At 41.4% G+C, this 26093-nt stretch overlaps 1 protein-coding gene across 1 annotated transcript in view; it reads right to left on the reverse strand.

Moving 5' to 3' along the window:
- Positions 1–25086, reverse strand: part of LOC310998145 (gamma-aminobutyric acid receptor subunit pi) — a gene marked incomplete at both ends in the record, with an annotated part of 47014 nt that extends 21928 nt beyond the window's left edge. Inside the window, one exon of the mRNA XM_083988076.1 lies at positions 25034–25086. Within this exon, the coding sequence (XP_083844202.1) occupies positions 25034–25086 (53 nt within the window). The remainder of the gene's footprint in view (positions 1–25033) is intronic.
- Between the last annotated feature and the right edge of the window lie 1007 nt (positions 25087–26093).

The following is a 26093-nucleotide window of genomic DNA, read 5'->3' on the forward strand; positions in this document are numbered from 1 at the left end:
TGAAGGGTTTCTTTAAGTCGACATTGGAGAATGACCTTTGACCTTTTGATGTGTTCTCATGTTTCTTTCTCTTTGCAGGGACGTATCCAGCCGTCAGATCATTTAGAGGCTTTGCAATCTTGGAGTAGTCTCTGACAAACCTTCGATAATAGCCTGTGAATCCGAGGAACGACTTCAACTCGGAGATGTTGTTCGGGCGGGGCCATGAGGTAAGTGCTGTGATCTTAGCAGGGTCGGTCTCCACACCGTTTTCTGATACTATGTGACCTAAGTATCTCACCGACTTCCTGAAGAAGTGACATTTCTCCGGTGACAATTTGAGACCGAAATCTCTTAGTCGGTTCAGCACCCTCGAAAGCCGCTCTTCATGTTCTTCCAGGCTGTTGGAGAACACAATGAGATCGTCTAGGAATACCAGCACTTCTCTGTGATTGAGCGAGCCCATGCACTTTTCCATAACTCGCTGAAAGGTGCTTGGGGCATTGGTCACTCCCTGTGGCATCCTATTGAACTCCCAAAAACCGATCGGTGTGACAAAGGCGGTCTTATGTTTATCCTCTTCCTCCATTTCCACTTGATAATAGACTGACTTTAAGTCCATAACAGAAAACCACTTTGCTCCTGTCAGAGATGCGAACGCTTCTTCGATGTGTGGCAGAGCATAAGCATCTTTAATCGTCTGGCTGTTCAGTTTTCTGTAATCCACACATAGGCGAATTTGTCCATTTTTCTTTTTCACGATGACGATTGGCGAAGCAAACGGACTCTCTGACTCTTTTATGATGTTTGCATCATACAGCTCTTTCAGATGGAGACGAACCGCCTCGTAATCCGATGGATGGATGGGCCTTGCCCTCTGTTTGAAAGGCGTCGGGTCAGAAAGGCGAATCTTGTGCTTTACAGCTGTCGTATGTCCATAGTCCAGATCTCCCCTTGCGAAGACTTCAGGAATAGAATTCAACTTCCTGGTGATCCTGTCTTGCCATTCTTTTGACAGAGGAGAATCAGTGAACTCAAACTTGATCGAGTTTTCAGGATCCACTTGACCAGCTGTGAAACACTGGGCCGTTATGTTGGTCTGGTTGGAGGTTTGCACTTCCCCTTTAATATCGCTGGCGGAGGTCAATGGAGAGATGGACAGCGGCATTGAAAGTTCTGCTAGAGTTCGATGGGCTGGAACTATAATGTCGTGTGCGGACTCATTCTTGAGGAGGATGGGAACTTTAAAGGAGGTCTGACGTGGGCTTGCCATGATGTAACTGCAGGATATCAAGCCATCTGGCAGACTGACGTTGGTGGGGGACTCCACCAGGAGAGGTGCACCATGAACAGTGGAGACATGTCTGGCACGGCCATTTACTGCCATTTTCTTTCCAGCCGGAATGACGATGGTGCTCCTCGACTGTAATTTCACTCTGCCCACTCTCCCATCTTGTTGTGTCTTGCATAAGTAAATGCTCTGCAGGTGTCTGACGAGCGGAGCATACTCACAATTAGGGATGTGCACGGTTACCCGAGTACCCGGGTACCCGAGTAGGCAATCTGCTATCCGGTTATGAATTTATTACCCGGTTAACCTAGGATTAAAAAAACGGCACGTTAGAGCGCAGTCTAGTGTCAGATCAAACTACATCATCATGCCATGGTTCAGCTTTTTGTAGTGTTAAACAGTTTCGGATCAAGCAACGTGATTTTCTGCTGTGTAAAAGTGTTTTTGGATCGAGCTTCGGACTTTCAAACCTTTTACAATAATCTGTGGTGGTTCCCTCGGCGTAAACCGTCGGGAGGGAGACGACAGGTGTCATCAAGTCTGGTAGAAAATCTGCTTGTTTACAAACATTCTGAAACCTTCCCAGTTATTTCCTGAGACGATGCGAGGCAGAGAGGACCGAAGGCACCAACATGTAGTGTGGACTAATAAATAAGCACCGCTAATGATAAAAAAAAAAATAAAGAAAAAAAAGTTTTCTCCTCCGAGGCAGCCGCTCAGCGCGCATGCAGCGCATTTATTCCCCGACTGACACAGCGTCGTCAGACTAAATATCAGGTGGATAATAAGAGTAGAGACTGGAGTTTAAGATGCACATGGGGCAGATGTGCATCTTGAACTCCAGTCTCTACTCTTATTATCCACCTGATATTTTGTCTGATGACGCTGTGTCAGTGATGCGGACTGTCTGACGGACAGAGCGCATTTATGCACCGGCTGCGCTCTGTCTGTCAGACATGACGTCATTTTATTTTTTATTACAGTAATCGGTTACCCGAGTAACACCAGGTTAGGTTACTCGGTTAGAAAATTATTCGAAATGCCCATCCCTACTCACAATCTGGTGAAATTGTCGTTCCTTTGTTGAAACCTTTGTACAGGATGTCGAGAGTGTTTGTGCCGATGAGAACTGGAACTTCAACACTGGTTCTGGGATCGGGGACAACTAGAGCCAGCGTCGTGACCACTTTAGGCTCTCCTGTGAAATGTTCTGGGAAAGCTATGTCAACTTCAATGCAGCCAAGGTAAGGGACGTGTTGGCCTGCAGCTCCCTCTATGTGCAAGAGGTCCTCTATGGGAATGATGGAATGAGAAGGTAAGTGGGTTTCATGAAAGGATTTGGTAATGGTCGTGACCTGTGAGCCTCCGTCCATTAGACAGTTTTGCTGAACTCCGCCAACTGTGACTCCGGCTACATGCCTCGAACCAACCAATCTTCTTGTGAGCCGACGCGTGGCTGCCGTGGCTTGTTGACATTTGGTTTCACATCTCCATTTTGATAGGGGACTCTCCTCTGTGTCCTCGGTTCCAGTAGGTCCCGTTACTGGAACCCGTTCCAGTTTAACGGCTGTCTTGCCTTCCACTCGTCCTGCTTGTGTCTCAGTTCTGTGTATTTTTGGTCTACGAGGGCTTTGTTCATGGGCTTGTCACAGTTCCTGGCGATGTGGCCGTCCTCTCCACACTTATAACAGAACCAGGCCTTAGGTTGAGGTCTTGAAGTGGGTGTGTTCTGCGGCATCACATGATGAGCCTGTGCTTCAGCCACTGGTGCAGGTGAGTTATTTGTTTGTACTGTACCTTTAAATTCCAGTTTTTTCTCTTTCTTGTATTTCTTGCTGCTTAGCTGCATCTGTAGCTGAGCCACTTGTTTTCTCAGACTTTCAGTTTCAGAGATGTATGACTGCAGTAAGCTAGTGTTGGGATCACAGAGAGAGATGTCAGGCACAGAGTGTATGTTTACTGAAGGCTTGGTCTTGGAGGAGCCAAAGTGACGTTGCATCCTGTCATGTTTTGATGCTCTCCTGTCCTCTTCAGTACGTACCTGTAGCAACAGCTCTGCAAAGTTGGGAGGTGTTTCATTCTTGAGCTCCAGCTGTAAGACCAGGCTGTGGTCCCAGCAACCACGCTTGAACTGCTTCAGTAGGTGTCTGTCTGCATTTACCTGCTTTGCGCCACCTCTCTTCACAGCGGTGCACAAGAGACTCTGCAGCCGCTGTAGATAATCAGATGCCTTCTCCCCTGGATTCTGGTTAGTGTTCAGGAACCTGGCAAACACCTCCTCTCCATCCTCAACAAGTCCATATGCAGAGTCGAGCAGTTGCACATAATGTCTGGGATGTGCAGAGGTACCAAGCTGCCTCACCACATCTGAAGCTGGGGGAAGCAGGCTCTCTAATATCTTCCTCCGCTGTACATCGACTGAAAGACTGTCATCATTAAACATCAACTCTGCATGTAACGACCATGTCTCATAATCTGCCTCACCTGGGGGCTTGGGTATTTTACCAGAGAACGTCCTCATCCACTTGGAGTTGTTTGGTTGACTTTTGATCACATGTTCCACAACAACACGTTGGACTTCAGGTGGGTTTGTCACTTCATTACTCAAGGTGGGGCTCAGGGGATTTGTATGTACATGGTGTCTCTTTTTAACTGTACTTGAAGCACTTGGATTGTGTGTCATGGTAGGTGTGAATGGTGTGAGGGGCTTACCATGTCCAGATTTTTTCTTGCTTCTGTGCACGAGAGGTGTGGTGCTGCTGTCTGAGTGAGCACCATTATCAGAGTCACTGCTGTTGCTGGAGTCAGTGGATGACGCAGATAAAACAGCTGTGGACTGGTCAGCAGACGAGGTGAGTGTTGGAACATGGTCTACTTGCCACTTGACACTTGGGTTGGTCACATTCACTACTTCCATAGGGAGAAGAGGCTCAACATTTGCTCTTGTAGTTCCTGACTGGAACTCGACGATGACTGTTTCTGATCCTCCTGTGGTTTGCACTCTCCTTATTCCAGCTACGGGGCCATATTTCTTGAGGGAATCAATGATGTCCTGATCGGCATCACTACCGGTAACACCAGACACACACACGGACAGCTTGTCACTACTGTCTGCCATTATCCTCAGTTTAAGTCAGAGAGGGGACAAAAAAAGGGAAAATTAATAATGGGGATAATCAGATAAATTAAATGGCAATTTCTTATGTTCAAAATAACAGTTTATGTTGTACAGTTAACCTATATAACCCTCGCTCCTGGCTAGCTCGCCACAAAATAGGATGTAACGCTCTGTGATTTGCTTAGACCACTAAAGATAAACTTCTTTCTAATTCGTCTCAAGGAGCGAGGGAAGATTAGTAGTAACCACAAGCATGTTTATTCTAACAGCATGAAATTCAAGTTGAAACATGTTGAGATGAAAATCCCCAAAGGTATGAAAAATAACAACAAAAATAATAAACAAAAACAAAAGAAATTGTCCCCTCAGCTCTCAGCTGCTCAAGTTCAATGCGTCCAGTCAAAAGTCTAGTTGGAATCCATATTTGTCAAAGTCAAAGTCTATTCAGTGTATATGTGGTCTACCCGGGTAGTATGTGTTTGTGTATGTATGTTACTGCGCGCTGGTTGGATATTTCCTCCAGGTGACGATTCTCCACGACGACAATGAAGATGAAGGAATCTGCCTCCTCTCTGTTCCCGCCTCTCTCAGACAGAAACCCCTGGTCACTCGACACTCGATGTAGATTCAGCAATTCGGCATATAAAAAAACCAATCTGCATAGTAGAACATAAAAGTTAACTAGCAGTCATTAATATCTGTACAGATTTATATCTATTTCTCTCTTTAAATCAAATGTAACTAATACTGACCACAAAGAATTAAGTGACTGCATTATGAGACATAGAAAAAAAAACCTCAGGTCACCATTAATATGTGTTTTTTTTAACAGTACTATATTAATCATGTTACAAAAATAAACTCTGATCTTCTTCTAATCATGTTTCTCGTTTACATTTACAAATTGCATATTTCACAGTTTCAAAAATGAATTTAAACATATTAATTAAACTACGAAAAATCAGCGAACGTCTGTGTGTACATATCAAGTAACGTTTCAGCACACACCGAGCTCGTTTCCACTCACTATTAACATTGAACATGGCGTCGGAATGACGCAGTGAAAATTACTAAGACACTCGTAAAATAAATGCACTTTTCCCCACTCAACCTTAACATATTGACTCGTTACAGCATCTTTAAAACACTTTCAGTCGACTCCGATTGGTTTTTATGACTTCACAGTTCAACATTCTGCACATATAATAAACTGAAAACTCGGGCTCATTAGCCGTTAGCAACTTAGCATAGCACCGTAACATAGTACAGCAACTCACCGGAGTCCTCGGTTATAAACACGAAACAAGCGTCTCCTCCGGGTTACAGTCGTGCGGGCACTCTTGGAAAACTCAAAAATAATGATACAGAGTCGTAACTGTAAAAATAAAAATACTTTTGCACAAAAACAGCGGCAACTTCGCTTAGCGATTTCTCACAACAGCATCCATATCAGATCAATTCTGGCTCGTCTTGTTCCCAGCATGCAACGCACGCATGACTACACTTTTCCCATTGACCATACTTAGAGCGCCCTCTTGTGGTCCCATGAAGCAACTACAATTATATTTTTTTCTCATGAATTCAACACAAAATCAACTGTTTTGACATTAAATCATAACAATTACTTTTAGTAAACCCACAGTATTTTTATCGGGGTTACACATCCACGCATAAACGCACACACACACACACACACACACACACACACACACACACACACACACACACACACACACACACACACACACACACACACACACACACACACACACACACACACACACACAAACATCACTCATCTTTATGTAGTTTCTCTCCAGATGAAAGCACTGTCTGTGGAGTGTACATTTTCCCAGAATGCTTGCTGACAGACCTGACACACCTGCCCACCCAGCTGCCTATCAGGGATAACAAGATGACACACTGAATGCCCACAACTGAACTGAGGATGGCCTCTACCATACTAAGTCACAAACGGCTGTTTGGCTTCGACGCAATTGCAAAATGATAAATATGTGTTTAAAAAATCCATTTGTTAGGTCGTGCATCAGCTGCTGTGGAGCTTCATCAGCGAGCTCGGCATTTTCCAGGCTGAACATTTGAAAACTGTACAGCAGAGAAAAACAAATCAATGATGATGTGGTTTTGTATAATAATGTAGAGGGGAAACTAGTCTGAGACCCAGCATCTTATCATGCGAGCCCACCTGCTGGGCTTCCACCCACAAACCAAACACATTAAGGTTCAACTTCTCCTCCCTGTGGGTGAGAGCTTGTTTTTCCTGTCTACAAGTGTTAGCCTAGTGATGGACAGACAACCTGCCCTGGGTGGACCCCTGATCTGAACTATAGTGCATTGTAACAGTTGTAATGTTCCTTTAACAACGTAAATGTAACGGTACCAGGACGTCACTGAGCGGCGCCTTTGTTTTGGTCTGTTGAGAAGACGAGTACGCGATGAGTGGACGTCATTATTGAGCTCCCGTATTTCTCTTTTTCTTTGATTCTCAACTCAGCTAACAGTGAGTAATGTGAGACCGCTTTGTCATGTATGATAACGTGGTGTTTTGCTCAATAAAGTGGCAACAGTCGTGAAGTCCCAAGTCAACTATTTTGTGGATGTTCCTTTTTTTCTGCTCACACCACCACTCACGAACAAACTGTTACAGCATGCTGGGATAAAGTTCTACCCCAACTCAAATCAGCAACATGAATGAATACACTTTAGCCCAAGGCAGATTCATTCATGAAATGTTTTATATTTAACAAATTAAAAGCTCACAACCTAACCTCTTTGACTTAACGGCTGTTGTCATACACAACAGGCTGCTATAAAGAAACTTTGACTCTTTCATCACTGCACACTTTCTGTCTTTCACTGACCAATGATCTCTGCGAAGTGCAGAGCAAATCACGGTGAAGGTGCAGCAGCAGTTTTCCGCTCCGACGGATGTCAGTGTTGCATGACACCATTTTATTTCTGAGGGCCTAAGCTGTCATGGCACATTTTGCAGTGATATTATGAATACAGACACATGCCACTGTGGATGTAAACAACACCTTCTAATGTGCTAATTGGCCAGCCACGTGTAATTACTTCTTAGCTCTGTGAATATGGTGAAAAGCGAAGTGCCAGCAGGAAGTACTGATCAGTCTGTCCTTATTTGTCATGATCAAAATCTTCCACTGTTCTCAGTAATGAGCCCTCTGCTTTGCTTATTCTGCTCCTCTTCCCTCCTGTCTCAATCTTGTTCTTTGATATTTTTTCTCCGCTCTCTGCTCTAATTTCCCTTTCTTTCTCACAGAATTAATAGTCAGCGTCTGACTTCAGTCACTGCACCATGATGAAGCTAATTAGCTTAAATAGTACACCCACAATATGACCCCTAGCAATAAATAAGCATAAAATCTCAAATACCTCATTTGCAGATGTGAAAGCAAGGAGTCAAATGTGTCATCTATATATATAGCCATATCCATAACTATTAATATCATATTATTTTTAATTAATATCTATTATTGTATAGTCCTAACCTTAATTGTTAAGTAATCAAAAAGAAGTGGCAATCTACAACATAAAACAATCACACAAGTGATTTTGGTGTCAAATCTGTGCTAATGTCCCTCTGTGACAACTGTATCTGGGTTAATGTTTTTACAACTCAATCATTCAAATTTTCTTAAGGCTTCAAGTTCTGCATAATTGAGTGACAGCTGGGTGAGCATATGTTCACCACAAGACAGCATGTACATGTGCCCTTTCTCTTATGAGTTCAGCAGAGTCAGCTACTGTGTACTACAGTATGTGACGTCATGTCCATCTTTATTTAAAGTCTATGGTTCACACACACACAGTGCCAGAACAAAGTAATGTATATAAAAGGCCTACAGTTTCATAGCACTGAGTAGTTACAGAGCGACATCTATATACGTATATATGTCTGTATATACAGTATGTGTGTGTGTGTGTGTGTGTAATATGAAATATTCCCTGAACATCTGGCCAGCTGCAGCCATGAGCAGCCTCTACCTACAGCATGGCCCCTGTGCTCCTGCTCCATACAGTCTGTGGCCCACAGGCTGCTCATGTGTCTTGTGTTTTGATGTTAGATGTGTGGGCGGAGGAACAGGTTCAGACAGAGTAATACAGGGGTGACAGCGTGGCTTGGAATGAAGGACTCAAACCCTGTGGGGGAGTTCGCCTTTTCAGATCTTGTTTCATTACACAGCCTCCCCATAGAGCTTGCTACCCCCCCCCCCCCCCCCCCCCCCCCCCCCCCCCCTTTTTTTTTTTTTTTACTTCTCTTCCCAATCTCCAATGCACACAAGGCATCAGTCCAGGCGGCACTTGCACATTTCACAACAGATTAATTCAGTTGAACATAACCCCTACAGAGCGTTGAGTAACTCACTGTGGAACTCTTTCTCCCAGTGCTTCCTCCCACTCAAATAGTACGCTCTAACTCCAACCTGTTTCTCTCACTCCTCTTTCACTGATTCATACTGTATTCCCGTTCCCATTCATTCCCAGCCTCCCTTGGCTGGCCTCCTTCTCGCTACAGAAATCCCTGCTGCCATTTGGATGCTGTGACACTTGAGCCAAACATAGAAGTACAACATGTGTGTTCTGTGTACGCACAGGGAGCAATTTGACTGAATATCTCCCATTCAGGAGCAAGTGCAAATCAGCTGATTTGCTCTCTGCTCTGTTATTATATAGTTTCCTTCCTTTTTCTACGAATCATATATAATGACATATTTTGCCCCCATTCCAGAAAATAAAGTAGTTCCCAGGTGTCTTAAAGACATATCTGTGACATGCTTTGGTCAATACCCCAAGGATCAAACATCACAGCTCTCTCTTCATACTCTCAAAACCACCCTGTTCAGAACGGCTGGTTTCAGTGCCTGTCCCTTTAAATGCAAATAAACCACTGCTTGCCCGTCCCACCCCTTCTACCAGTCCCAGGTAGGGGTGGTATTATGCAAATTTGAAACCTAGTTACATCACTGGAAGACAACTGAGGGAACAGCTCGTAAAACCACGTGGATTTCAACCTACAGTAGGGAGCCTGCACATTACTGTACAGATTTGTTTGTCAATTCTCACATTTTGGGGGCCGGAAGGCAAGACAAACACCTAAATATATATATGTTAAATTGAATGTGGAGTCCCACAAGGCTCGGCCTAAATTATTTATTTTGTACATAAATTATATTTGTGATATATCAAAGATTTTGCAATGTATTCTATTTGCAGATGATACAAACTTTAGTTCGGGAGATGATTGAAATATGTCTGTAAATTGGAGTAAAACTAAGTTTATGGTGTACACAAATAGAAAAAATAATGAATATCTTACATTGTCTATCAACAGAGTTATGATAGAAAGGGTGTCAGGGATTCAGTTTTTGGGTTGTGGATGAAAAGCTAACATGGAAATCACATATTGCTTACACACAAAACAAGGTATCGAAACATATTTATGTTCTAAGTAAAGCAAGACACATATAAGATTATAAAGTAATGAGAATTTTGTATTGTTCAGTTATTATGCCATATATGAGTTACTGCATTGAAATATGGGGCAATACCTATAAGTCGCATAAAGCCATTGTTTTTATTACAGAAAGAAAAGAAAAAGAAAAGATGTCAGTCACAGAAGGAAATTTAATTTCAAACATCAAATTGTGAGGACAAAGTTGAAGCAAATGTGGGTTATTTATATAGAAACATGTTGTGATGGAAGGTATTGGTTGTGGATGTTTAAAAAAAATAAAATGTATTTATTTATTCTTTGTATACTGTTGGCTGTAAACTGGCATTTCATCTGATGTAAGTGTTCTTTTGTTTTAAGAAAGGGGCAGGTATAAGTTTTCTTACTGCTCCTTTCCGATCCTAGAATTGGAATGGATAATGAAATGAAATGAAAAATATGAGTTATTGACCACACCATGTGAAACAGGGCAAGTCCTCAGTTGACCTTCAAAGTCAGAGAATCCACCTCATTCATATTCAAATTACAGCTAATGACATTTGTGTCTTAATTCACAGCCCCCGATCAAACTGGGAAACCACAGTAATCGCCTTATTTCCCTTCATGCAAGGCTGAAATTGCACTGCTCCGATACAGCATACACTCATGACTTCCTTGGTACAGTAGGCTGTAAGATAGACGAGGCGTCCATTGTCTCGTGACACACTGATGGGAAGAGCAGATAAAACATTTGCCATTAGCTCATTTGCCAAGGTGTGCTCGAAACCTGAGTCTCATACGAGGTGCTTCGGCTGTCAAGTTGTATTAAATGTCTCCTTTTCTTCTTTTGCGGAGAATATTCATTTTTTGCTGCTGTGAAATGGGATTTGAGGAAAGTCGCTGCTGCTCTCATATACAGAGATTAATCTCTCACTCATCAGGGACTTCCGAGGCTTCCTCAGACCCCTCAGCCATTCCAGGCTCGGAGATGCAGAGGCAGGCAACCAGGCACCGCAGAAAGAAAGAAAGAAAAAAAAGTCCTCCTGAGTTTGTGTCGCAGGCTTTTGTGGATAAAAGCAGCTGTTTCTCCCTTTCATGCTATCCCAGGCAGCTCTCTAAGCCCCTCCACATAGGAGAATAGAAGCACTCCCTCCTGCCAAATACAGAACATTTACTGTCTTCATAAGCCCACTGAAGTCTGAATCTGAAAAATGTGACTTGTGACATGAAGAATGTGTGACTATTTCTGGCAAATCTGCAAGTCGTATATGTCATTTTATATAGATGGAGCAACTTCAATCTACTTTCTAGAGTCTAAACTAAAACACAAAATGCTCATGAGGCGCCTTTCCACTGCAGGAACTTCGTCATTTTACAGGGCGGAAATAATGAAAGTAATGGCAAACAAACATTGCATATCTCCAAAATCAGGCAGGTTTCCAGGATGCCAAGTAGCTGACTCATTTTAATGTAACAATTGCCGATGAGAACCGGTGTCAAAAAGGAAAAAAGGAAGAAAAAAAAACAATCGATCACGGACTTCATGATCGATTACCATGGCAACGAACGAAGCTTCGATTTTTTGGGGTCAGCCCTTCTAAAAACGGACGGAAAAAAGAGAGAATAAGTCAGTAAAAGCCGAGAGTAGCAGCAGATTACATGACGATTGAGATGGCAAAAACAGAAGAAGTTCCTACCCCCTCCTTTTACCAGGGACTCCTGCAGTGGAAACACGGCTATGGTGGTTGCAATTGAAGGACAAACATGTCTTTGCCTTTATTATAAAGCTTCACACTGTATTGTTAACAATGTGACAGGTCTACTGTAACATCAAAATAACTTTTCCTAATCATTTCACATAGCGCTCTGTATTATTATGACCTGGTTTTCATTAATAATACATGCAAAATAAACCTCTGCTGAATAATGAAGGGGATGGAGGGGGACTTGTCAATGAAGTCCTATCCATCATCCCTGCCAATTAAACCGAAGCACTGCTCACTTGCACTATCAACTTGTCATGCTCTCTTCTATCCACACAGCTCTCAATCAATTACAGCACCCGGCACAATCTGAAATTAACCAGAGTCCTGAGCTGTACAGTGACTTAACAGGCCTGTTCCTGTGAGCTTTGTGTGCTAATTGTGTTGCTATATTGTTCAAGCTGCTTTTATACAAGGCTGCTCTCTAAAAAAACCCAAACTGTGAAATTTGTGAAAGTACATTGTTCTGTGTGCGAACACTACGACTATATCATTGCTCTGGCAAACAGCATCCTGACAAAAGAGAAAACAGAGACACGTACGGCTGTCTAAACAATAAACGCTGCATGATTTGACAAGAGGGATTCGACGCAGCATTACTCTTCTTCAGTGAGTTTTTTAGAGTGATTAAACACAGCTTTTTGTAAACCTGCTGCGAGACAACTCCAGCAGGCAGGCGGTAGCGCTGATGGCCTGCTTTCAGACTGATGTTTATAGATCCAAATTCTTGCTCACCTCTCTTTATGCAGTTTGTGGTGAGGTAGCGGTCGGAGAGTCGGCTGTGAGTAATTGATAGAGTGTGTGCACGGCTTTCTGAGTGGGTTCAACCTCAGTGGGTTGCCAGTTGTCATGCAGGAGAGAAAGTCCCTTACTCCTCTCCTTAATGCAAAAGAAAATTATGCCCAGTGCTGCAAGATAATGTAATTTCTACTGACTGCAACACACTGATGAAAATGTTTAGTGCCTCTTGGGAACGGAGTTTAACTGAGTAGCAGAAAGTCAGACTTTCAGGAGCCTACTGTACGTAATCAAATTGACAAATGCCATGTGTAAAGTGGGTGACTGTTTTTAAGGACAGAATCTTCACTGTTTTAATTAGTGGCAGGATGTACGTCATTGAGAGGACCTGAAAAGGGATTTATGTGTGTTAAAGCATTTTATCCAAAGTTTCACATTTCTCTTTTGGTGAAAAAGAAACGGAGGATCGTCTGAATAAATGTTTGTATGGTCGGTGGTGATTCCACAAGGCAACACTGGTGGAGCCAGGAAAAACTGCTGGTGGAAAACAAGCTTTTGTTTTGTCACCATGTTAGCCGTGAAGCTCCAGGAGTAGTGTGTCAGTTGGTCCGCTACTCTGGTCCAACAACACTGGATGGACGACTGTACCTTGAACTTTGGTGATCCTGGTATTATTATTATTTTTTTTACTGTACTCACTCATCATGAGTAATATTTCAAAATCTACTTGGCAGATTGCTACAAGATTAAGTGCAGATAATCATGGTAGCTGACAATGGATCCTAATGACTTCAATAATCCTCTCACCTCAGCATGAGGGTGACATTGTAACAGCTCTAGGATGGACTGCCATACATAAGACCCAGAGGATGACAGTACATTGTGAAAGACCATTTCATTTTCAACCTGATAACATCAGATTACTAATTTATCTATTTAACCCCTTAAAGGTCCAGTGTGTAATGATTGGCATTGTTTATTGGCAAAATCTGAATATACTACCCATGAATATATTTGAAAATATAAATAAAATTAGTTCGATTTTCGTAGCATTATAATTATTCTTTTATATACACATATAGCAAGGGTCTTGCTTAAGAGAGGGTTGCCATCTTGTGCCGCCATGTTTGTACGGCAGCCCGAATGGAAAATACAGCCAGCCAGCAAGTTTCACATTCATAAATAAACCAAGGAAGAAGAAGAAGGTGGAAGGAAAGAAGAAGTAGGAAACAGCAGACAAATCCTAAAATGGGTTAGATCTTCACCTGATCGCTCCATGCTCATGAAATACTCCTAGTCTTGGTAAACAAGTTTTTTTTGTCCTTGGAGGCCACCGTCACTTTGCCGACGGGAGGGGTGAGCGCAAGCGAATGAGCGAGTGAGCGTTGCAATGTAGAATCTGAACGTTGGATGTCACGGTTTCCCCCCCATTTTACACACTGGACCTTTAACACCCACTGGCCTATGGGTTGCATTGCTTCTAATACAGGTACTTCTTTCATATCTGACCATTAAATATGAAGCTAGGTTAGCACAGTAAAAGCAAGTCTAAAGGACGGTACAACCAAGCCTCATATTGAATGGTCAGATATGAAATTGGTATTGATCATATTATGTAACTCAGCATGAAAGCAAATACGTACATAACTGCAATATCAAGAATAGATGTGTCAAATAAACAGCTTTGGTGCATCAGAGCAAAACAGATGTATCATGATGCACTGATTTGGAGTTTGAAAGTGAATAGAATCAATCTGAAGTATGAAAATGAATTTCATTAAAGGCTTTTCTATTGTTTTGACTCAAACTCTTGACAACAAATATCATTATTTTAATTAAAACCTAAGTATGTGCACAATCTGAAATTTAATGACATTGAATCTTTGGCTTAAGGATCTAATGGATTGAAAGATTACACTGAGGCTTGACGCTGTGTTGACAGAGACTATATAGACGTCATCCGCAGCAAGTTCGATTTTCATTAAGAGGAATCAAAGATAGATTTTATGCCTTTGTGGGTAAACTATAATTACACCAGCATGTTTTCCTGTCCATTGCAGAGTAATGCTTTTACTGATGAACTGACTGAAGAAAGATTAGTTATGAAGAAAAAATTAACCATCCAGAAAAATCCTATCAGTAGGGTAATTAACTGTGTTTTCCTTTCAACGCCAGATGTAAAAGAGTAACAAGCTTGTTAATGGATGCCTCCACCGAACATGTCCACACTTAAGTGAGGGAAGAGTCATGCAAATGTATGCTGCATTCAGAGCTGTCATGGTGTAAACAACAATGTTACCGCACAGACAAGAGCAGGAATAGTTGAGGCTCCCTGAATTTATAAAAAAAAAAGAAAAGAAAAGTGAATGTTAATTTATTCCAGTCTGGGAATATGTGTTTGGATTTGGATGAACAAAAAAAAAAAAGCAAACAGCCAATAAGAGCCCCTGTGCCAAAATTTAGGTGTGTAATTACCCAACACTGCACTGCAGACTGAACACTAGAATTATAAGGGTACATTTCCAAGCTCATGAACATGGCTGATGTTATTATTGTCAGGCCAGAACCATTTGAACATCAACCGCACACGTACTGTAGATGTTTAAACAGCCTTGTAGTTGTCAACTTGTCCAGGTTAAAAACAGCCCTTCACCACCCTCAACTCTCCAATTAAAGGCTGTCAGGATCCAGTTAAGCTGCTGACAAAGAACATATGAGTTAAGAATAAGTTGGCAGCAGTTTTGTCACTTCCATAGAACAGCACATTAAATCAGATCCCCAGGGTATTCCAGGGTTCGTCAAGCAGCATTTAATAGAGTTCTTTACGATTTTGCCGAGTAATATAATTCCAAGTATAATAAAAGTCTAATTATATTCTAGAAAGTCGCCAATCTGCTATCAGATGCTGTGCAGATTAATTTCTTGGGCAGGATTTTCAAATGCATAATTATATTTAATATAGCTTCTTTTTTTAAGTTTTGATGGAAAAAGAAAAATAAGATAGAGCTGCAAGTCTGTACACTGCACAATTTTGCACACACTGAACTAACTGCGAAGCATTTCTATTCCGAAAAAGAGAACATTGAGGCTTGTGAGTTAAAAACCTGCTCAGTGACAATAAGTCGGAAAAGAAATCCTTCACCCAAAGAGCACACCAGACACCTGCAACATTTTATTTTGGTAAATGAACTGGAAATGTGTTGATCATTAGTATCACTTTTATCAGATCTGACTGTTTGGGTTTCCTGTTAAAGGGCACCTGCATTCATCAAAACTTTTATCATCCTACCTAAAGGTTGTACCCACCACACCTTCTACCAAAAAAGCAATTCCAGTTTACCACCTCATTTCACAGGAAAACACAACCTCAACCAGAGAAATAGAGAGTGATTAGAGTTGATGAGAATAGAAATCTGCAGACTGCAGGCATTAGAAACTAGAGGGAGAACTCACATTATGTGATGCCATCAGCTAAAAAGTTTATAAAACTCCCTTGGGTACTGTGTGTAGTAGGGTTCAAGTGACTGAGATGAGTATAGGACTGAATGATATATCCTTGAAAACAATACAATGAAAACTAATGAATAAAGCAGTGAACTTTGTTTACCCATTGTTCTCTTCATTGCAGAGAAAGTTCATCCATCTATCCATCTATCCATCTATCCATCTATCTATTGTCCTAAAAACTGTAGGGTGGCTGCTTCTTCAAATATAATGTCTTCATTTCTTTTCTTAAAGCTATCTTCCAACTTAGGGGCCATATAATATGGTGGACACGGTCAATGTAGTCTTTGCATTGCCATCATAGACCAGTAAGGCAAAACTGAAAGAGGATGATCTGGTCCATGGAGGATTAATGCTTTGCATCACAATTGTCCAGGAAAGAAGGCTGCCTTTCTCTGTCACATTTGAAGGAATATTGGAAACTGTCATGCATTCAGTATTCAAATGCAGCCGCTGAATGATGTGCTGGCCCTGAATTGGGACCCAGTTTATACCTGTAAAATACTAAAGATGCTGCGACAGTAATTGCTTTTGTCTCTCATCCAAGTACCAACATGGCCTGACCCAGCTTACCTTCCAGGATCGTAATTACTTTTGTCAGTGGTTGGTATGTCACCATGATTGATTGCAGTTTTTATGTACCTTGCCCATCACCAGTATCCATCGGGGGAGTGACAGGACAGAGAACATGAGTGATGGACAGTGTTGACTGAGGAAAGCTGTACTGGATGCCACCAACTTGTAAAAACTGGAGAGATTTGAGGAAATCTGAACCTTCTGTGCACTCAGATAATGATTCAATTACAGGGTTACTCTTGAGCGTTATCCTGGGATCAACAGGAAGTGAAGACTGTAAAGCTGTGGTGTTTGAGTTAAGGAGATGCATGGCAATCAGTTTTAGAGTGGCTTTTAACCTTGAGAAAATGGTTTCGTTGGCGAGGGAGATACAAAGTAAACGTCTATGATCTTGAGTGTAGAGCCTCTGTTTGACAGAATAAGCTATCAGCTACAGTAACATCCTTCTTAAGGCAAGCAAGGGCTTCTTTATTAAATCTTCTTTCACGCGAGCTCTAAGATTTTAGAAGCTCAAAGGAAAAGCTGAAATTAGATCTCTGGTTAGTATTAATTAAAATGACACTACAAAGCGATATCTTGGTAATAAGAGACTTATCCATGCCTTCAGCTTTGTAGTCTTGTAATGCGAAATGGACCTTGGAGCTTTGGAGGAGCTCATGAACAGATACTGTACATACTGTACAGGCCTACTTCTTTAAATATTCCCTTTTGATACTGAGTCACTTGTCTAAATCCAGGAACCAGTCACATCCAGACACCATGGGATAGGAGCTTGTTTTGTGTAAGTGGCATTGTAGCTGTTGGATTTAATGCTGTCTAGGAGATAGAGTGTTGACCTTCCCAGTTTATATGTCAGAGATGAAGCTTTCTAACCAGTCACTGGAGATGTGGCAACTTTTGAACTCAAGAGGGTACGTACCCTTTCCTGCAGTCACAGATGAATAATGTCATGTGTCATCTCATAATTTAGCAACAAAGCAACAATTGAAGAACAACTGCACATGTACAATTTTATAATTGTTTCCTTTCTGCTCTGTATTTCTGTTACAATACAGCTGTACAGTTAGTATTTTTTTATATCAGGTATGTTTATTCAAAGCAACAATATATAGTTTCTCTGCCTGTTTCTAAACTCATTTAAGTGGTAGAAAAACGGTTAATAGGATGAATCGTGCCACCATTGCAGCCTGAGCAGCGTTGTGCCAAATTTTTTGCCATTGCCGGTGCCAAGCAAAGAGGGTTTTGTGTGTCGCTGGAGCTCTGGAGGGGAGGTTGGTCAGCCCTGCAGCCCAGCACAGGGCGCTCATGTGTGGGTGAGAGGAGCAGAGAGACTGGGCTTGGGTTTAGTCTCTGGAGCTTAGTGTAACTGCAGTGTACCAGGACCATGGTGGCTCTGTGTTCCTACCAGAACAGGAAAGACACGATTAGTCCTACTGTATTAACCCTCCACTGAATTTAGAAATTAGTTTAGAAACATCATTTTAAGGCCGAAAAACTACATAGTGTTACTTAAAGCACTACTGTAGCCTGTTCATCCCTACAAACTATAGAAGCTGACCAGTAGCAGGCATAATAGATCATTCTCATTGTAATGCTAACAATATTGTAAAGGTTGTAGAACAGTCAGTTTGTAAGTTTAGGTACAAGTTTGGTTTGCTACTGGTATTTCATCAGGGTTGGATGATGTCATGGTTACATTAGTAAAAATAGAGTCAGGGTTGTGGTACAGGGGTGACAGAAATAACACTGATTATCAGTTTAGAATGGGACATAAATAGCAGTATCTTGTATATAGACAGTCTCAAAACATATAAGTGCTGACGTTTTTTATTTACTTGCCCAAACAGGGAGTTTTATATGAGAATACAATTTACTATGACGAACTCCTGCAACTTCCTCAGGAACAGGAGGCATTCATCAGGCCAAAAGAGAAAAAGAGGATGAGAAAACAAAAACAAAAAGATTAAATCCATGGAGTTTCTAATTTTTAAAATGAATTTCCTAACATTCAAATGACTGGGAACATCTACCTCATTTTCAGCTGCAGCAGGGTATCAAATCAGCTCCTCATACAAATTGAACATCAATCATTACTAAGAACTACTACTTCAGAGAATATGTTTAACCCTGTCAAGAAGAGGTTGTTAAATCTCCTTTGGGAAACTCCCTGCGGTCAGAACAACCAACATTAATTAATTCACAAACACTTCACAACTCTTAGTGGTGCTAAGTGTTTGTATTGTTTCCCTAAAATCTGATGTGAGCTGAAGTGATTCCACAGAAATACAAAGGGTACTCAGCACATCCAGCCCTGTGGTTCAGAGAGTCAAACACTACAGAATAATAAGGTCTATGGAGGAAATTCACTGACAATGGCACCATGACTAACTTCTGTGAAAATGGAAATGGCAGAGAAACCCAACAGAGGGAAGATATTGTTCCAGATAGGGGACCTACAATTAAACTTAATGAACATGAAAAACTGGTTTTCAGTTCTCTATGCTGCAGAAAATGATAAACGATGAATTTCAAATAGGCGAGACAAGGCAATTACTAACAGCCGTTGTAGTAAAGAGAAATGTGGATTTTGTGTAATTTAAAAGAATTTCAATTGCCTCATTATTTAACTCTGAGGAGATGAGGCACCAAGGTTCTCCAGTTTTAAAAAAAATGAAAATATTCACATTAAGAATTCCTCGACCTGTCTCCTGTGACACAAGAGATTTGACTCTACTAGACATTTGACATCACTCCAATCGTGCTAAATGCACAACTATAAAATCTGACCACATAAAATAGGCTATAGTAGTAGTATTTGATGAAACTGGAAAAAGCTGCTGAAAGCCTTTTACAAAAAGGTTAGGGTTATTCAGCTGTCAGTTACTGATGACCTGTTTCTAACCAGCCCTCTCATTGCAAAAATCCTGGAAGCTTTTAGTAAAATCACTGACAAACTGATGGAAATAGTATCATGTGTTGTGATGCGTTTCTATGGTTACAACTGCAGCATCTCTGGTTGCAGTCTTAGGTCGCTCTGTTTAAAGACTAAACTCTGACCTTATGTGTTTTTTTAGTCTTTCAGTCAAACTTTAAATGGGCCATGGCATCAGTTCTGAAACATCAATGGTGCTATAGTTTGGTAACCCTTGACAAGTGACAAGAGAGAGCGCCTCCAGCATTAACTTGTCAAAAGCAGTAACATTGAGAATCACTCTTCCAAATCAATGTGCCAAACCATTTGTTTGAGTCTAATCTCATTCTCTCACTGCTGAACATATCTTCAAACTGTACCCAGTGACATCGTCTTCTGATTTAAGAATAAAAAGTATTACAGTTTCAGTTGAATTGTTCTTTTAATCCATAATCTGAACAACTCTTGTGAAACTATGACACGAAAAATAAAATTTTTAGCATTAAAGCTTCAGTTGGTAACAATTATTCAGTAATATTTGCTGGAACTGTCACTATATTCTGATGGTCAGACATTAATTGAGTAATTTAAAGGGACAACGAGGAGTTTCTATTCAGTTATAAAAAAGTCTCACGTTAATGTGGATGAATCTCCGCTACCCACACTTGTTAATGGGCCCATTTTCGATAAATATATCGTTCTGTCTCTATCGTTATTTTGTTATTATTAGTGGTGGCGGAGATGCTGGTCGAGCCGACCAGCGTTTTTTACTTTCGGTTTCGCAACGAGTCATGAGAATAACGCAGCTGAATCGCCGTTTATGGTGGGAACTCCGACGGTATGTGAACCTCTTTGAACCTCTGACTTTAATTCTTGATGAATGAAAACATGAGTCCGTCTTGCGCCGGTCAAAAGAATTTTACGGTGCGCGCGGAGGCTCATAAATGTAGTGTGAAAACGCTTCGCTTTTCCAAAACTCCTCGTTGTCCCTTTAAGACAAAATCCAACTCCTCTGGCTCCACCTACAGCCTGTAATCGTATTTGCCGAAATCCACCGCAACCAACGATTCTCCACCAATCCACCAGGTAGAGGGAGCAGGAGGAGCAGCCAATCGCCGCTCCTACACGTCGGACAAAAGTGAAAGTAAAGTCCACGACTAGGTCGGAAATTTCAAGACAACACACCATCAGGTCCCTCTTTTCACCTGTCAACCCCCTTCCCTCCACACACACAGCCAGACACACGAAGAGTGTTTTTCATGGTGAGAGAGACGTGCGATTGTTGTGAAGTCTCCGATTGCTATGGAAATGGTACTGTACGTCTTCTGTGGTTGCGTTTATTTTTGCGTGTGGGGGACGCTTGGCAGAGGTTCATAAAGGTGTATTGTCTTGAAATTTCCGACCAAGTCGCAGAGTTTACTTTCACTTTTATCAACTTACCAACTGGAGCTTTAAACTTGAATACGGTACAATCAACTCAAGCCATTAGATTTCCCTCATGTTCCTCTGAAATGTTCCTTTTTGTGATGTCAGGTTCCAGACAATCCAGTCATGTAATTATCTAAGCATAGGGGTACGCTAATCTCTCCAGCGACAATCAATAAAGAAAGATGACATGAAATGGATTTCTATACAGGAGTAAGTCATGTCTCTCCAGTAAAAGCAAGAAAAGCATAGCGTAAGCCTTTAATCTGCCTGTAATAGGCTTCGGTAAAATTTTATCCATGCTTTCTGTAACCAGTGCTGTGAAACCATTGGTGCCTATATGCAGTATTATCGTGCTACTTTATATTATTAAGCCTCTATTGAGAGAGATTAAATGAGAAATCAAGCATGACTGCTTTGATGCTGCAGCCTCTGTTTGTAAATGTGGGCTGCTAAATTACTTGCAGAGTGATGCAGTGTGCTTACACAAAATATAAATATACCCCTTCCACCATAAAGCTGTTTTAACAAAGAAAATCACAGTTAATCATATAGTTGTAAATCAAATGAGCACTAGGCTATATGGGAGACTTTCTTTGGATCATGTTTGACTTGTCTTACATTACGTATACTAATTGGGCAATAAATCCTCCCCTGAATAGTGATGCTGAGGGTGTGTGGAATGTGCTATTGATAGTGATGCTTGACATTTAAAGTGTTTGAAAAAACACAAAAGCAAATATATAAGGAATGGATTTAACACTGAGTTTGCTGCATCCGATATTAGTCTCAAATTTTAGTATGCTAATCTCACTGCTACTACTGTATTGAGAGTGAGGAGTCACGTGCCGATTTGAGCAGCCAGTCGGCCATGATGGAAGGAGACGCTATCGGTTGCCAGGGGCAACACATCAGAACATCACAGAGACGGACTAAATTCTAGCTCTTTTTTGCGCCAACAGATGAACAAATTACAAGAAAGAATAAGGAGAAAGTAAATCACTGGAGCAGTTTTTAACACAGCGGTGATTTCCGGTATTGTAAAACAGTAAATTACGGAGTAGACGATTTTGTTTTGCCCATAGACTAGTAAGGCTTTTGCCACCGGAATCCTTCCATCATGGCGGAGAAGGGGGGAGGGGCTCTGACATGGATGTATTAGGGCTCTGAGCTGTGACGACAACTCCTCACTCTCAATAGGTGTGACTTCCAATGCCACAGATCAAGCACAAAGAAAACTATCTATATTTTGTGAGGTACTCCTGCCTACATAGTCATGAATAGCATGCCCAGTAGCCTATTTCCCCTCATAGTATAAAATCCAAGATGTTACCAGTAAATTTTGCAAGGTAGATTTAGCCTCATGGCTGTAAATGCTAATTTAAGACCATGTTAAGTGTTCTTAGTGTTCTGAATGCATGCCTACTGTAAACATTAAATACGTAGTCAGCTAGAGTGGTTTTCACTGAATTCAAGGAGCTGTTGATTAATAGCTAGCTAGTGGTGAACAAATGTGTCAACTGTTTGTTGTTTTAGTATGTTTATGTAGGCAACTTATGCTACATCTTTGGTTGACCTTTGTTTCTTTCTGATTGACTCTTGCAAAGGACAATTATATATATTCTTTATAAGAATAAATGTGCATGTGCAATATCTGCACCATTACCATATTTAGTCGACAATTAGTGAATTAAATACTTCACATACCAACAAAAGCCATGGCTGAGTGCCTCACATGAAATAGATTCTGCACTTCTTTTTTTATGTACTTTAAGTGACTGCTTTTAAATGAGTCTTCTTGACTCTTGTGCTTTATTGTTTTTACTCAAGGAGAAGAACAGTGCTCCAAAGCTGCAAGGGTTTTTTCAGTGAGGGCCACGGGCGAGGAATGTGAAGAGTCCCAGGCTAGACACTTAAGCATTTCTGAATTAGTCACTGTGGAATTCATCTACGTTGGTGCAGTGGATCCTCAACATGAAGCAAGACATCAGTCTTTCCACAGACTTCTACAGGCCATTCATGCCCCTGAGCATTTTCTACTAGATTAATGTGTGGCTTTCATGGCCCTTTATGAGGCTCCGTTATTTCAACCTGTGACCCATAACAAGGTACTTATTCGCACAGAGGTGAGGGTCTTAGCAGTTTCAGCATCCCTAAGGTCGTGTGTCATTTTCATAAAGCTGCTGGATCAATGTAGCCTGTGCATGTTGGTGAAGATGGGCGTAAGACGTTTGTATTCAGCTAGCAGAGGACAAGCAGCCTTTCCTAATCATGCTAAAGCTATCAAAGCCTCTGAGTGGCTCAGAGCGTTCACTGATGGGCTGCTAAGCGTGGAAAATCAACTTACCAAGGTCTTCATACACAATGTCATGTAGGTCATACCAATTACATACTGAGCTCTTTGGTGCTGTTTGCAAATGTTGAACATTTTAATTTTCATTATTAAATTAGATTATTTTTAATCAGGCACCAAATGAAACAGGCCAGAGCACAGACAAAGAAGAGGTTTTGTTTAATCACATATTTACATAGGTAAGGTCAAAATTTTAAAAAAGATAAGACAAAAGAAAGGTTTTTCTCTTTGGGGTCACTCATCGCTCAATATGTTTTTGAACTTCTTTCATGCTGGGCTGCACATCACTACACTGACACATAGAAAACAATTACCTTGTTCTATTTTCCAGACCAGTTCTAGACATAAGCTGAAGTGATTGAGCATCACAAGGCACAGCTGCACACTAAGCCTTTTCTTAGTCAACGATGGCTGACACTTGGAGAAGCTTCTTTTTTTTTCTGTGTGTCTCAACCATAACGGTTAGCCTGGAGAGGCTGTCAGCTGCCTCTATTGTATTTCTCATTCACATTATTTATATTAAATATATTCTGACTCATGAATAAAGAATTTCATGGTCAAAGGTGGAGAGTCTACAAGAGCTTTGTGAAACTTTACGGAGGTGCAGTTCTGTTATTAAACTTAAAGCTAAAATCATCCAGTTAACATGCTCAGAGTAACAATGGACTATGGAGGGGCACTCAGACCCTGTGCAAACAGTCAGAGGATAATTAGGACCCATCCAGAACAACCCAAACAGTCCCAAATACAGACAGAAGCCCATTATGCTCCAGCTCAATAACAGCAAAACACATCATTTGACCCCCCCCCACACCACTTTTTTCATGCAGTTATTATGTAGAATGTCATCAGTGCTGACAGCAGGGACGGCTTGAATTATGTAAGTCATATAGACATATGGTCACTGGGAACTTACCCTGGCTCATTAGACTGAACACAATTAGGACCCAAAAACAATGTCTGCTTCTGAGATATCACTGAGTCTATGGGACTTAATTAACATAGCTGGGGTAAAAAGACTAAAAAGAGACTGATGGAAGTTACATTTGATGTCGTTCTTTCTTTTATAACCTAACAAAGATAAAGAGGGAACAGAGATGTCAAATTCCTATGGCTTTCTAAGCTTTGACTGACACGCTTTAATGTCAGCGGTGCAGTGGCGGCAGCGTCATTACACAGAGAGCGCTCAAATACAACAATGATCAGGGTAAAAGTAGTCTGCATGGAATCTTTGGAGGCTCACAGATTCATGAAATTAAGTCATTTCATGCTTGAATGACCCATGTCTGGCATATGGCATCTACACTGAAAGCAGATGCATATGGCTACATACAAGTGTAGTAGGCAACCTGCTACAGCACATTAATGCTAGAGTTGATTGTGCAAAGAGGCGCTGCACTATACAGAGAATGTCTTATAGCGGGATTCGGTGGGACCCAGAGGGTTTGCCTTATCTAATATGTGCAAAGTGCATTCTGTGCTTTGAAAATAAACCGTAAGAAGAGGAGAGGCTTCTCTTCACGGTAACAGACAAATGTGCACCAAAACATCCCATCATTCTCTCTGTATGACCTCTGCAGGGATTATAACACCAATTGTATGCAATGACTGATGCATGTGGTGCTGGATCCTGCCTCATCGCTTCTGCTCAGCAGTGTCATGAACGTGGCAATGGAATTTCAATGCTTCTTGGCTGATGCATGGGGAGTTGTTATTGAGTATCGATGGTTTCGCGAGAAAATGATACAACCGAGTACCTCTCTCTCTATCCTCATGCAGCGCTTTGGTGTTGTTACAAATTAGAATCTGACACGACTTGATTACGCTTCTTGCCTGTTAAGAGAGCTGTGTGGCCAGAGATCCCAGCGGTTGTATTTCTCCCTCTCTAAGCGTTCTTACCTGAAAATGAGGAGGATGGTGAACATGGTCCCTCCAGATGTGAAGAAAGCCATGGCTGCCGAAGTAGAGGAGACACCAGGTGGAAACTTATCTGAAACAAGGGCACAGAGAGCACTCGGTTTAGATGGATGCAAGCAATGATAGTAGATTCAAGAAGGTCCTGGGTTCGAATCTCCGGCCGCCCAGATCCTTTCTGTGTAGTTTGCATGTTCTTAAATGCAGAGAAAGAATTTCACTGTACTAGTTGTATATGTGACTAGCTGTATATGTGAATAACCCTAACCCTAACCCTTTACCTTTACCTTTACATTGTACTTGTGCTGGAACGGTGGCTTCTAAATCTTTCTTAGCTAGCAGGAATCACAGGAGGTTTGTGACCCCTTTTCTATTTTTAATCTTTACAGTCTGCAGTTCCACAAATATTTTTTCAACTGAGAAGATATCCATCACCAAGGTAACGATAAGTTACCCTGTGCCGCTTGGTTATCTCTCACATATTCTTTCCACAGACACGGAGACGTATTTCTGAATCACACTGCAGCCCGTTACAGCACCGACATGCCCGAGAGACATTTTCTCAACAGTATAATGACCTCTTGTTAATGACTTCACCCCAACTCTAAGTCTGGCTCAGAGTTGGGTAAAAAGTAATAAAGCATATTGCAGATTCCTTCAGAGAGACCGCTTGTTTCTGCTCTCTCCCTCGTTGCCTCTCTTAAGATAAAAGCAGGCAGAATACCTTCAGAGACCAGAATGACTTAAACAAGGAGCCCTGAGTGCTGTGGACGGCAAGCTGGGCTGAGGAAATATTTAATGTCAAGTTGAAGGCAAACTTCTCTGGCTGTGGTGTTAAAAGTGGCTTCATAGTGGTGCAATAAGGTGATGTCACCTATACAGCTACAGCTTTGGTTACATAAAACCTAGTGCAGAAAATGGGGCATTATCATTGAGGTGAAATTGAATAAAACACATTTGTCTGTGTTCCTGGCCTTACATTGACTTCAGAGAAATTAAACTTATTTGGTCCATTTCCATATAGCAGTGGTACACCCATGGACAT

Source organism: Trachurus trachurus (genome assembly GCF_905171665.1).
Source record: "Trachurus trachurus genome assembly, chromosome: 15".
NCBI lineage: Eukaryota > Metazoa > Chordata > Actinopteri > Carangiformes > Carangidae > Trachurus > Trachurus trachurus.